We start from the raw sequence: 14,848 nt of genomic DNA, 5'->3' as shown, positions 1-14,848 counted from the left end.
ACTGAGCCCATGTGCTGCAAAAAAGACCAATGTCACTATGGTTCCTTCTTTACATCTTTGGTTGTGGAAAATCTTTTCTGCTAGTATTCAGGTCATTCTCATTGATAGTTGCTCTGTAAATAGTTGTAATTTTGGTGTGCCCAATGGGAGAAGGTGAGCTCAAGGTTTTCCTAACCTTGGCAACATCTCCAAAGTGCTGGTATTTTAAAACAATGTGAATATAGGAGGTTGTAAATCTTCCATGACTAATCTTGGGGGTACAAATTTTTGTTGTCAATGATGAGTGGTTGACATGTCTCTTATGACTTCTCCTTCAGAAGAAAATGAAGCGTTTTCTGCACTCTTAGCACCAATGTTTCTTGTACTTTTAAAATGCTTTGCAAGAATGCAAGCCACTTCACTAAAAAGAAGTATGTCTTTTATGAATTGCATCCATTTTAATGTTTACAAGGATCTCTCAACTAAAGATGCTGGCTAAAAAGTACTGAATGTGCACAACTAATTGAACATCTTTTAACAGAGCTTTGCTCTGCACTCTCCAGTGACTCAGGCATTATGTTAACTGCTGCTGTTGCTTTATAAGGACATTGTGAAATGACATTTGAAACTAAACAGAGGAAATGTTGCACAGTTTTAACTCCAAACTTTAAAACTGTCCCAAGTAGAGAAGGAAGGGTTTATATAACTAAATGACCATTTTAACATTTAGCAAAAAGGAAGGAACCAAAGCTTATGCCCAGAGGAATTAAAAGGCTTCTAATCTGTTTAGGTATGATAACTTTAGGGTAGAGGCATGGTTCAAGCCAACATGATACAATTGTAACCAGAATAACTTCATTTGTTTTGCATATGCCAACTCTCTGGTCTATGTTTGATAATTATAAGTACCATGGACCTTGTTTACAATGTATTGAGATGGACAAAGTGTTATACTGATTGTTCTACACCTAAGTGAGACTCTGCTGCTGCTGCTAAGTCGTGTCAGTCGTGTCCGACTCTGTGTGACCCCATAGATGGCAGCCCACCAGGCTCCCCCGTCCCTGGGATTCTCCAGGCAAGAACACTGGAGTGGGTTGCCATTTCCTTCTCCAATGTGAGACTCTAGGGAAACACATTTATCTGAAGATAGAAAACTGGATTTAGTGACAAACAATTTTGTACCTGCTGCTCAACTTTGCAGTTAGCACTTGATCAATAATCTTATTCCTGTTAGTTTCTTTGTTTATTCAACATAATACATTGGAGCATGACTCAGCATTCAGGACTCAATCATTGAAATGATTATATAAGAAAGTTGGTTGGCAATGCAAGCAATATATGAGATTTAAAAATTCTTCATTCCGTACAGTAAACATTTTTCCTACTTTTGGTACTTTCCTGGTTTCATCTGTTACACTTAAATACAGCTGGAATTTATTTTGGTATAAGGAGTGAGGTAGGGCTCCAACTTCTTTTTCCTTCCAAATTGCTAGTCAATTATCTCAAAATGATTTAATGATGAATGTAATTTGAAAAAGTCCATGTGCCCAAAATGCTATTAAAGTTGAATACTAATGAAGCCTTGGGAAGAAATTGTGGAATGATTTTGTTTTCAGATGGTTTTATTCTAATTAAGATGAACTAAGGCTTAATGAGGACTTATAAAGAAACAGATTCAGGAACTAGTAAGAAACACTGTTTTACCTACAAAAAATATAAGTTGAATGTTGGACAGCTAAAGAAGAAAGAGTAATCAAGATAGTAGAAGGCACAAAATAATTTGGGAAATATAATCTGCAGAATGATAGCCATTTTTATGATCACAATGTTAAGCACTTGAGCAATCTGTACTTCATTTTCATAGCAAAGAGACAACCAGTAAAAGAGTTGATTTTCGGAATTTATTATTTTTTTTTAAAAAAAGCAACTTCCAAGGTTTGTCATTGTACACATTTAGCCCAGTCTTCTATAGCAGGTACAGCAATAACTGATCTTTATAACAATGACTCAGAGGCACTGAAGATCCATAATGTCTTCTGAATTATCACAGATAGAAGAAAGAATTAGAAGAAGAGTTTAATGTTAAGTGTATTAAAAACATCATATTCTAATTCTTTTAAATTGGTTATCCAAGTATAATAATATAGTAGAGTTCAGATAACTAGAAAACACGACTAGAACATCCCATTCCCATCTGATGTGCATTAACAGGCTTTTTACTGCATATATCTTTATTATAGTTTGCAAACTAATTCAACCCACTTTTACACAGCATTAATTTCTTTTTGAGTTGGCGCTGGGCTGAAAACTGTGGTGCAATATTACATGTTTTTTTTTTTTCTAGTTCTTGGATGAATTTCCCTCTTCTGACCTGGTGTTTGAACTTTAGTGTGTATGAGACTTCCACATAGTCTCTGCCCATTCTAGATATATTTACAGTAAAGTTACCCACAGCCAGATATCCAAGACTATTAATTAATATGTCCACCAGCTCTGTTCTTGACTCTGGTAAAAGAGACCTTGTGTCTCACTGGAGTATGTGCCAAGCTACAGGCCAGACACTGTTTGTGAATTGGTCGTTAACAGAGGTAACCACTCAAGGTTCTTCTTAATGCTGTGCAAATAAGGGTCTCGTCATTTCAGTAACTATTTGTACATTTATAAAAGCAATACAGTCATGGGAAAAACCAACAAGCACAGCTTGGTAGAATAACCTGCCATGAAATTTCATTGGCCTTATAATAATTTACTACAACTGTTCCTTTTATTCACACTGGATAGGAAATGCTTCCATCTAACACATGGAATATGAATATATACAACAAAAAGTTGGTTTTTATTAAAAAAAAAAAAAACTTTGGGAGGACAATAATATGAGGGTTGAAAAAAATAATTTTGTGCAGTTTCCTGATCACAATCATATGTCTGCGACCTTTTACAAGGAATGACCCAAGTACGGACAGACTTATAAACCAGTTAAAGAATTTTCCTGCCTGTAATAGCCTACTATTCAAATATTACCTTATTCATACAGTATAGAAGTTTCTCCTTCTCCACTGTCATTCTAAAGGACTAGGGTTTACATGAAGAATCCTTTTTAAGGACAAACCCTGCTAATCCTCTTCAAAGCCATCATGTATTTGCAGTTCCCCATTTCATCAAAGAGTTTATCAAAACAACATCTTGGAAACTGCACAGGGGCTTCTGATTGATGTATGGTTGAGATTGTAAATGTTGCATTCTCACCTTATGCCTGCCGTCTTGATGCACAATGTTAACATTTTGGCTTGAACTTTTTGATGGCCGCAGTGAGACCGGCGGCAGTGGTGTGGGGTGGACTGTTTTGTACCGCCAGCAGTCAAAACAGTGGCCAGGGGCTCAACGCCTCTAGGCTGTGAGCCTGGGAAACCCTTTGGCCTGTGGGATGGGTCTCTGGAGTCCAGCAATGGCACTGCGGGTCGCTGCGACAGTCTGACACCTGCTTCATGGAAGACTGTACTAAAGAAGAAGCCCAATGTTTTCAAAATAGATAATTTGGGCCAGGATGGGGGGCTGAGGGAGGGAGCCCTGGAAAACATCTCTGATTTTAGCTCTATGAGGAAGCTGTGGGCATCTCTGGAAGTGGCAGGCTGGAAGAAGGGAGGCCCAAGGTATGCCTGGGGAAGCGTCAGTTTGGTGTTGGCAATGCGTTCAGTGCCTGTAGCCCCCCACTAAGGCACTCTGCCTAGATCTAGTTTCCCCTGACTGTACCTTTTATGTCCAAAGGTTCCCCCATCCCCCCACACAATCCTTGTTTGCTTTTGCTTTCTAAAGTTGAGATGGCAATTAAGGATCATTTATCTCTCAATTTGAACTGATGAGTGGTGGCTCTTCAGACTTATGGTTTGAAGGTTGTGAGGGAATCCTGGGCTCATTGGAAGATGTGCTGTGATTGATTAGCAATGTCTGCCCTGGCTACAAGCGTTGGTGTGTATGCAGTGCATGCTGCGTCCTATGTCTCTGTTCTAAGTAACGTTAAAGAATGAGACTGGCTTGGGGGGTTCTTGCAAGATCTTTGGAGACCACAGCCCAAAGCACCAATTTGCATTTACTTTATATTCTGCTTTATTCTCAAAAAGATTTAAGAGTTTTACGACTTTTAAGACCTGTGGAAAGTTGGAGGGCGGGGGGGGGGGGGTAATTTTGAACAGGCTGGTGCAGCAGGCCCTGAACAATGGCTTCTGTTTTCATCTTTGGGTGATGAAGTCTAATGTTTAGAAAGTGATTATATAGCTTCCTGGTGACAACAGATTTAGAAAGACTTGGAGGAGTGGAGTGGTTCCCAGGCATGGTGGGAATTTCAGGCAGCTGATAGTATTTGTCAGTGTGCTGAAAAGCCAAGGAGAAATATATTTGCACCAGCTTTTTTGGGGGGATATATTCCTTAGTATGTTGGGACTATTGTCTCTCAGCTCTACCTAGAAGTCTCTGGTGCACAACTTCATGAAGAAAGAAAAACAAAATTAGTGAAATTGTGTGGTAGGTGCTAGTGATGCCGTTTTGGGAAGGTCAACTCATATTTGTCTCTGGAAAATAGTATCAGTCACTTCTTCATATCTCAAGTGATCTACATTGAAGCCAAATCTTGATTTTTCTTTTACCATAAATCATGAATAAGTTGCTCTTCGACAGTGCTATTGTCTGTTGATTTAGGGGCCATGTTGGGCCAAAGCCAGCCACCTCTAGCTGCTGATGGCCTGTGAGCTTTAGAAACTGTCCGATGCTCCCACCAGTACTCGCCTGTCGATGCACACACCTGATTTCACTTACACAGCAACATGACAACATACCTTTTCCATCTGTGAACAACCACCCTCTTCCTCACTTGGAAACTGGGAGAATCTGGAAGGTTTTATTCCTCTGCAAGTCCCAGAACATGCTTTTGGATACCTATCTGATGTTGAGTTTCTTGTCACAATGGGGACCCTAATCTTTCCCCAAAGTTGTAGGTGAAGGGTTTTGACCTTCTTGGCTGGCATGGAGAGGATTCCTTGGTTCGTAGGTCTAGGGTCAAGAGATGGAGGTGGTGTGGAAGAGGGAAGGCAGCACTTAGCAACCCAGCAATATGACTTCTTATCTGACGCTGCATTTCACCCTCAGAGAAATGATTTTCATATTGGTCTCCAGGAGACCCAATCCCACTTAGAGCATCTCAGCAGTTTCACTGTCTCTGGAACCTTCTAGAGATGATGGCTGGCTGGTGGCTATGATTGTGACTGTAGTTGCCTCATCACTGGTTTTCAGGCAATTCAAAATTTCAATTTCTGTCCGCTGATCACAATTGTTGGTGTACTGGTGTTACAAACAAATTTTTATAGTGTGTGAATGTCAGTGGGCGTTATCACCACTCTTTTCCAAAGTGGAAGCCCCCTCTAACTGAAAAGACTTGTTCTAACACCACAGAGGAGCCTCCTCCCCAAAGTTTCTGAGAGAACCCAGAGCATGAACTGTGGGTTCTAGACAGAAGGTCTAGGAGGAGGTCGGGAGGGGGGTGGCGCCCTGTTGGGAGGGGGAGCCTGCGGAGGAGGGGGGAGAATGGAAGGTGGGGATGGAATTGGAGGGGTGGGGGCACTGGGAGGTGGGGGAGGGCAATGGGGAGCAGGGGGTGGTGGGGTGTAGATGGGGGCAGGAGGCGGTGAGGTGGTGTGGTAGGCGTTGTTGAGGGGGTACTTGGCAGGCGGATTGTTCTTGACTCTGGTGAAGTTGATACAGCGTCCCTGAAAGAGAATCAGAGAAAAAGAAACATGAGCTGATGCTTGCTGGGGTTTTACAACAGGGCAGGTGGGAAGTGCAGGGAGCGGGCAGAAAGAAACCTGCAGAAAGCAGATGCTTTCTGTGAGAGTTTATGTCAGTGCTCTCAGCAGAGCACTGAAATAGAACCTGATAACAAATAAGCTCCCCATTTCCTTCTTCTGGGCTTACTATAGACAGAGTTAATTCTTAGGTACATTGATAAAGAGTCCAGGGCCCTCAAGGAGGAGAAAGGGGTCCGGGGCTCTCAAGGAGGTGAAAAGGAAAACTTTTTTTTCTACACTGCTTTGTCTTAGTCACATAAGATGTTATTTTCTTTAAGCCAAGAGCTAACAGCTACACAAAACTCATCTTGCTCAAGGGTATGTTTTTCCTTAAGCCTTGTACTAAGGAGGAGAAGGGGACGACAGAGGATGAGATGGCTGGATGGCATCACCGACTCGATGGACATGAGTTTGAGTGAACTCTGGGAGTTGGTGATGGACAGGCAGGCCTGGTGTGCTGCGATTCATGGGGTCGCAGAGTCGGACGGCGACTGAGCGACTGAACTGACTGAACTGAAGGATTATATAACAACAATGTATCTTGCTGAAAGACATGTTTCTCCTTTTTAACAAGAACCTTCTGATTAATCTTGTTATCTTAAGATGTATGTTATGGGAGTGGGTCTGGTAAAGTATTTAAGGCCTTGATAAGACTAGCCAGTGGGGCACTCTCTGTCCCTCTTCTGATGTCTATGTCAGAAGCTTTCTCTGTTCTTTGTCACTGTAATAAAACTTCTGCCACAAAAAAGCTCTGAATATTCCAGCCTGGTCCCTGGTCCTGAAGCTAAATCTTCTTTGGAGATCATGAATCTGACATTGTTCACCATAAACTATCATCTTGGGGGCTTTTAAGAGAACTAAGTTGCCAAGGGAAAGGGGCAGAGTTCTCATTTCATAACTTCTTTGAGTTGGTAAAGGACACAGACCCTAAATTGTTGAGGCCAACACTATGTTGCAAAATTATTTGTTCAACTTCATTTTTGCCCCAGATTCTATCAAGGGTGCGGAAGAGAAGGGGACTGGATGCACAGGGTCAGGGCAAGAACAGAAGTCATTGAATTTAATCTCCTCAACAGCCTTGCCAGGCAGGTATTACTATCAATTGTTCTGTTGCACAGATGAGGGAACTGAGGCTCTGAAAGGTTAAACCACAACTAGGAAGAGGTGGGTTTGTTGTTCCCAGGACATGCCGCCGCCTGCTCCAGGCCCCTGCCTCCCTAGCGCAATGACATAGACAGTTTATCCTGCTTTTGCTTTGGCTGGGGAAGCCTTCTTCCAGGGTGCTGTGGCACCTGCGTGGGTGCCCTTAGATTCTTAAGAAATACAACCTGGGGACCTCTTATTGCAACACAGGCATCTTGAATTCTGTCTTTTCTCCACCCTTCCCAGGGACCCAGCTGGATAACATGGAGTAGACACCTGGAACACTTCCAACTGCCTCCTCAGAGTAGCCCTCTCCCCCCTGGGGCACTTCCTCTCTGCTCTGTGGAAGCACACACCCACCAGCTCTATTCCTTAAAAAAATTTTTTTTTTTAATTGGAGGATAATTACAATATTGTGATGGTTTTCACCATATATCAACATGAATCAGCCATATGTACACATGTGTCCCCCCATCCTGAACCCCTTCCCACCTCCCTCCCTACCCCATCCCTCTGGGTTGTTCCAGAGCACTGACTTTCGGTGCCCTGCTTCCTGCATCGAACTTGCACTGCTCATCTGTTTAACATATGGTAATTATGCATGTTTCAATGCTATTCTCTCGTATCATCCCGCCCTCTCCTTCTCACACAGAATCCTAAAGTCTGCTCTTCACATCTGTGTCTCTCTTACTGTCTTCCATATAGGATTGTCGTGGTCCCGTCTTTTTAAATTCCATATAAATGTGTTTATACAATATTTGTATTTCCCTTTCTGACTCACTTCACTCGTATAATAGGCTCCATTTTCATCCACCTCATTAGACCTGACTCAAATGTGTTCCTTTTTATAGCTGAGTAATATTTCATTGTGTATATGTACCACAACTTCCTTATCCAAAGGACCAGTTAGACCTGATTGATATCTACAGGGCATTTCACCTAAAAACAATGGATTTCAGTTCTATTCTTAATCGGTGCTTGGGAGCCTTCCACTCAACACTGGGCTCTGCAAGGGATGGGAGCACAGGGCCTCTCCCCCTCATGAAGTTCTCCTTCTGGTATGTGGACCATCGCTCCCCCCTCATCACCTTTCCCATTCGACCCTCCCCCTCCTTTCTAGGCGGCGTGCTGGCCATCCCTGTGGGCCCTGGCCTTTTCCCAAACTCCCCACGCCCATGGGGGCATCTTCTTCTCCCCACTGTGTGTCCTGGATGCTGACAGAACCCTTCCCCAGGAGGCTGAGGTGGGGTACCCGCTCTGAGGCTGTCCTTTTCTCCTCGTCCTGCTCATTTTAACCTGATTATAACCCATGACAGGGATGACGGGGATTACTCTGGGGCTTCCTCTGAGGAGGAAGTGTGGATTTTTCCTGGCTTCCTTCTTTAGGATGGACACCATCCTGTGCTGTCCAGCCTGGATGTGATGTGTCCTGACAGGCCAGGGTTTCCTTTTCCAGGCCTTTCGAGGAAGAGCCTGGGGGAGTAGGGAATGAAGAGGGTGTGACTGTTGACCTTAAGGACCAATTACCCAAAGGACAAGAGGGAAATACAAATGTGTGATCTGAGACTCGGCTCGGGGCGAGTCATGGCAGGGGCACAATGCAGGTTTGTGGGAGCTGATGGGGGCGGGGCCAGAGCACAGCTTTCCGCACACATGCGCCCCTCCCTGCATCTTTCAGTCAGGAGTCAGGTTCTTTGTCCCCCACGTATCTTTCCCTGAAAAGTCTAGCTTCTACTCATTCCTTGCTTTCCTCCCTGAATTCTCTAGTTACCATCTACACCATACTCCAAAGCCTGCATCCTATAATTGCTTTATTTGTAAATGCCTTGGCTTCCTGACTAGATGAGAAACTTCTGGAAGGCACTGGCCTTTTTTTGTCATCTGCTGCTCCACTGCTGGTTTAGGAATTATAAGGCCATATTTAGGTGCCAGCACCCCAATTCCTATGAGCTTGCATTTTATGAAATTAAACCAGGGCCTGACCTCATTAGGTTCTGATTGGGGTCCACTAACTGCAGAAATCAGCTACCACTGCATTGCTGGCAACTCCAAGATCGTGGTCGGACTTTCTTGAGTTAATTTTGTGACCCAGTACTGTGAATTCCTATTTGCTCAAGCAGCCCTCTTTTACAGCTTTATAAACCTAAGCCTCAGTTATAGTTTATTTATGATCCTGGATAGAGCTCTTTCTTTCAAGATGTGAAAGTCCTAATTTTATGACCGTCTGTGATAAGTTCCTTTAATGGGTAAGTCAGCGTTGGGATTTACTGTACTACATGTTCTGTCCTATGTTCCCAGATGTGCCCGACCAGACCAGGAGACTAGAGAAACCCATTTGCTTTAAAGCTGAAGGAAAGTTCCCTTCCTGGGGAAGGAGATGCTGATGCCTGTGGTCGAGTCCCCACGTACCTTCAGATCTCCTTTAGGGCTGGCTGTCCCACTATTCTCTCCCTCCCTCCAAGGATCAGTTGATGGTCAGGGTGGGCAAGAGATGAGGTGAATGAACCCAGAGATCCGTTTAATTATTTCATGCAATTGTAGCTAGTACTTTTACCAGAGACAAAATTAGGAGCTCCCAGGCTTCTTCTATCAATATTTTCATTCATAACCCAGATTTGGATTCCTCAGTGTCTTCAAAGGATTTGAAAGGATCCACTGAGCAAAATTCACATCTGTCAGCTAAAGATGGAGTAAAAGTAGGTAGGGGTTGAGGGGGGTGGCGATGAGAGTGGGGAGAAGAGAGATCTTCCTTGGTCAGCCCCTCCCCAGCCACCATCACAGCCTATGGCCATAGCAGCTGAGGGACAGGGGTGGGGTAGGGTGGGGGAGAGGCAGAGAGCGCTCCTTCCTATAGTCAGTAACACCCCAGGAGTGCCCTGGGGTCAACTGCTGCAGAGCACAGGCACAGGCCTAGCACGCTGGAGCGGAGTGCAACAGCTCGGAGCCAGAGGGGAGGGGGCAAGCTCACAGCCTCTGTCATGCCCCTCCTGGGTGACACCCCACTGTAAAATAATACACCACCTGCCACTCACTGTCAAGAGGAGGATTAACTTAATCAGCACTGGTGATGGGCTTGGCACTTGTTTGATAAGTGAAGGTGAGTCTATGTGGGGACACAGACAGTAATGTCTGTTGTGCTCAGACATGATAATGACCTTGTCTAGGGTAGAAAGGCCAGTTGGAGGTAGTAGCAGGTTTTCTGACTCCTAGTTTAGTGCCTTCTAGGAGGACTGTGGGGTAGAACCTCTACGTTCCTCACCTGGCTTCTAGAATAAAACTGATACACAGGGGTGACAAAAAATGTAGCAACGGACATGTGACCAGAGCAGCTCCCAGAGCCCACTCACTTCCCCACCCTCCTCTGTCCTCCCGTCTCTGCGCCTCCTATGACTTATTCTTACAGGACACAGTTGACTGGCAGTGCTGTCACATGTACTTATCGTCCCCCAAAGAAGATGCAGACACCGCATAAATAGATCCCCGGAGTCAGTTACAGTAAGACACAGTTAGGACTTCAGGGAGGGGTGTGGCTACAAATTAAATTCTTAAAACCTGGAGCCAGAGGAGCCAACACAAACACTGTAACACTTAGACCATATAATTGGCCTAAAGATCAGTTTACACGACATCAGTTTTTGCTTGTGAGAGGGTAATAGAAAGGCCAGATGCTTTCAGTGTCACATATGCCAGCGAATCTGCACCAGTGTTTGGTTAAAAGGTTGCTAGGACGGTAGAAGCACTTAGTTCCTCCATGGGTCTCTGTAACCAGGTTAATTCTTTGCACTATTGCTTTTGGGTGGTTTGATTCAGAGCCAATATTTGGTTTTGACCTCAGTTTACCTCATTGCTCTTTTACAAAGTAAAAATACCAGTTATTTTTACATGTTAGCAATAAAATGTCCTGATTAAATTTTAAGAAGAAAATGCAACAGTATTTCCTGCTAAGTGGAGGCAGAGCAGGATGCTAGGTGGCGTTCCCTCCAAACTGAAAAATTCCACTTTGATTTGGTTGCATGGGAAATAGATGGGGAAACAGTGTTAGACTTTATTTTTCTGGGCTCCAAAATCACTACAGATGGTGACTGCAGCCATGAAATTAAAAGATGCTTACTCCTTGGAAGAAAAGTTATGACTAACCTAGATAGCATATTCAAAAGCAGAGACATTACTTTGCCAACAAAGGTTAGTCTAGTCAAGGCTATGGTTTTTCCTGTGGTCATGTATGGATGTGAGAGTTGGACTGTGAAGAAGGCTGAGTGCTGAAGAATTGATGCTTTTGAACTGTGGTGTTGGAGAAGACACTTGAGAGTCCCTTGGACTGCAAGGAGATCCAACAAGTCCATTCTGAAGGAGATCAGCCCTGGGATTTCTTTGGAAGGAATGATGCTAAAGCTGAAACTCCAGTACTTTGGCCACCTCATGTGAAGAGTTGACTCATTGGAAAAGACTCAGATACTGGGAGGGATTGGGGGCAGGAGGAGAAGGGGACGACAGAGGATGAGATGGCTGGATGGCATCACTGACTCAATGGATGTAAGTCTGAGTGAACTCTGGGAGTTGGTGAGGAACAAGGAGGCCTGGTGTGCTGCGATTCATGGGGTCGCAAAAAGTCAGACACGACTGAGCAACTCATCTGATCTGATCTGAATGGTGTTGGGAGGATTCTTAGAAACGTCCAGGCACATTATCCACTTTATTTATTATCAAACCCCATTAGCTAAGTATTATCATCAGTGTATAGAAAGGAAGTCGACTGAGGAGGTAGAACTATTTAAATAACGTGCCCAAGACCACACAGCTGGTAAATTGTGGGAATGGGATTAAAATCTAACTCTGCTTGCCCTAGGCTCTCATTCACACCCCCCACCCTTTACTGTATTATCCTGAATATAGACTAAAAGTGCTAATAAAGCTGTTGAAGCACTTGTAGACAGTATCATATAATGTAGTACTTGGCCACAGTCCATCAGCTGTCAAGAGATCTTTCCAGAACCTAAGTCTGGTCAATTCACTCCCCAGGTCACCATCATTCAATGGCTCCCACTGATGCTGAAGCTGAAACTCCAATACTTTGGCCACCTGATGTGAAGAACTGACTCATTTGAAAAGACCTTGATGCTGGATTGAAGGTGGGAGAAGAAGGGGAGGAAAGAGGATGAGATGGTTGGATGGCATCACCAACTAGATGGACATGAGTTTGAGTAAACTCCGGGAGGTGGTGATGGACAGGGAGGCCTGGCGCGCTGTAGTCCATGGGGTCGCAAAGATTGGACATGACTGAGTGACTGAACTGAACTGAGTCAACTTTAAAGTAAATTCCAACCACCTCCTTCCAATAGCATACGTAGCCTTTTGTGATTTGGTCCTTACTTACACCTTTCAATTAAATTCTTGCTCTTCTATTGCAGGATGTTTAGCTGAGCACATCCTAAGCTCTCCACAAATATTTATTTAATGAAGTCTGTACTCTGCCACTTGGTTTTCTTCTCAATATAAACTGTGTTCCCCAATGTGTGGGTGAATATTTTTGAGGCTCTATCTGCTTCTTCTCCTTTTGAGGTCTTCATAGCAGCATGAGGGTCAAGTTTAGGCTGGCACTCAGCGAATACTGCTCACATCTCCAAGTCTCTCTGAGGTGGAGCAAGCCTTCTTAGGAAGCTCAGATTTCCCCTGCAAGTTTAGTTTCTCAGAGGACCAAAACTCCATGGTCTCACAGCTCTGTGTTTACATCTCCTCAGGTATCCTGTGATGCTTTCCTTTGACCGTAGGAGTGGTACGAATTCTATGTATTCCCTTTGATTTCCACACTTGAAATGTTGACATGTTACTTTTAAACATATCTTTTTAGGTTACTTTTTATTGATTTATCAAGGGAAGTTGGTCTTCAATAAAACTTTCTATCTAAATTGGAGAGGACACACTCTGAAATGATAGTGGGATAGGCAGGATGAAAGATCTTATTCACCAGGTTCTGGCTTCTTCCCAGCTTTGAACTGCAGACAGATGGTCCAGGAAGAATAGGCAGGAAGCTGGGGGTGTGGGACTGTGGTCTGTCTGCCCTGCGGGTCTGGCCTGGGAGGCAGAGCTCTACCCCCAGTTCTGCCTCTAGCATATGAAACCCTGAGTCCCTTTCTCTCTTGGGTCTCAGCCTCATCATCTCTGAAACAAAACTGTTGTGCTTGCTAGATGATGTCCAAAGACCCTTCAGCTCGAATGTTTTAAAATTCTATCAAAATTCAAACTGCCTTGGAACACTTTAAGTTGGATACTTTAATCTGAAGTCTTTGGGGGCATCCAGTTTGCACATCTTTTTATAGACTATTTAGTTTGGCTAACTCTTTGTATTGCATATTTTCCATTTGGTCATCAGATTTATAGAACATTAATAGACTGAACATTCAGAATTGGATTCTTTATGCTCTGCTCTTTTTTGTTACCATGGTAAAGGATTCAAGCTTGCCTGCGGGTTCTGAATTTGGGTTTGCGGGAGATGTGTGAGAAGAGCTGAGGTCTGATTGTGTGCAGAAGACTTGCCAGTGGTGAGCTCATGTGTGCTGAGTGCTGTAAAACATCTGTTTGGGTATCAGGCACCCTCAATGGAGAGGGAGCTGGCCTTCAGAGATGGTTAAAAATATGCCATGGCTTCCACTGATTAAACCAAATAGTTTCCTACGAACAGAGGTCACTTAAGGAAATTGGATTTCACAGGAAGAATATGAAAATAATCAGACGGAAAATGGAGAACATGTCTGCCAAGTTTCGTCTGACGAATACCTTTACTCTCTGGTCTAGTTCCTCCATTGATTGTCCTGCTTGGAGGTATTTCTCAAGTTACAAGTGGATCAGGTTTCCAAAGTTTGTTTTATGTCAGTTGTTTAGAATTAGGAGCATAGTTCCTAACTTACATCATTCTAGTAAATGGGGGTTGGTTCTCAGGCTAGACCACAAAAAGCTCACTGGCGTGTTGAAGCAACTGATGTAATTCTGCTGAAGTAGATGCTCTGGTGATAAATGAGGCACATGACCAATGAACAGATGGAGGATGGGATTTGAAGACTGCATCAGGCCTATTCTTCTGCCTGAATCTCTTCATTAGTCATTTGTGCATTTCTTTCCCACAAATGGTTTTTGAGTGCAAACCATGTCCTGGACACCTTATAAGGTGCTGCAGACAGTGCTGAGCAACCAAACACAGTCCTGGCCCTCAAGAAGAATATAGTCCAGAAGTGGAGGTAGACAGCAATCAAACAATCCCACAAATAAATGGATCTCAGCACCCATGGGCTTCCCTGGTGGCTTAGACGGTAAAGAATCCGCCTGCAGTGTGGGAGACCTCACTTTGATCCCTGGGTTGGGAATATCCCCTGGAGGAGGGCATGGCAAGGGACTCCAGTATTCTTGCCTGGAGAATCCCCATGGGCAGAGGAGCCTGGCGGGCTACAGTCCATCTACAGTTGCACATGACTGAGTGATTAAGCACACGCAGAACACAATATTTGTGTTCGTGGGACTGTCCTTGGTCATAGTTGACTGGTCAGGGGAGTGGACACCTAATTTGAGGTAGATGGATCAGATTCTCTCTTCTGGGAGTTTGGAATTATGACTAAATTTGCAGGTAGTCATTCAGTTAGGGTTGATCTCAGTTAGGAAATATAAGTGGAAACTGGGGGATGGCCATCTACTGCCACATTCAGGGAGAAGCAGAGTTCTGATTCTCTTACAAATGATGAATACTTTATTTATTTTATGCTTGGCTGCATCAGGTCTTAGCTGCAGTACACAGGATCTTCGTTACAGCATGCAGGATCTTTTGTTGTGATGTGTGGATTCTCTAGTTGAGGCACGTGGGCTCAGTAGCCCCATGGCACATGGGATCTTAGTTTCTCAACCAG

General features: G+C 43.9%; 1 protein-coding gene across 2 annotated transcripts in view; it reads right to left on the bottom strand.

Moving 5' to 3' along the window:
* Positions 1-1,866: 1,866 nt before the first annotated feature.
* ANTXR1 (ANTXR cell adhesion molecule 1) overlaps positions 1,867-14,848 on the bottom strand; it is a 258,255-nt gene continuing 245,273 nt past the window's right edge. For both annotated transcript variants that reach the window (XM_061432860.1, XM_061432861.1), the window contains one exon: positions 1,867-5,735. In XM_061432860.1, coding sequence (XP_061288844.1) covers positions 5,475-5,735 — 261 coding nt within the window. In that variant the 3' untranslated portion in view covers positions 1,867-5,474. The remainder of the gene's footprint in view (positions 5,736-14,848) is intronic.

Source organism: Bos javanicus, chromosome 11 (assembly GCF_032452875.1).
Source record: "Bos javanicus breed banteng chromosome 11, ARS-OSU_banteng_1.0, whole genome shotgun sequence".
Taxonomy (NCBI): domain Eukaryota; kingdom Metazoa; phylum Chordata; class Mammalia; order Artiodactyla; family Bovidae; genus Bos; species Bos javanicus.
The sequence above is the reverse complement of the archived record's forward strand: the minus strand, read 5'-3'. Positions and strand labels throughout refer to the sequence as shown.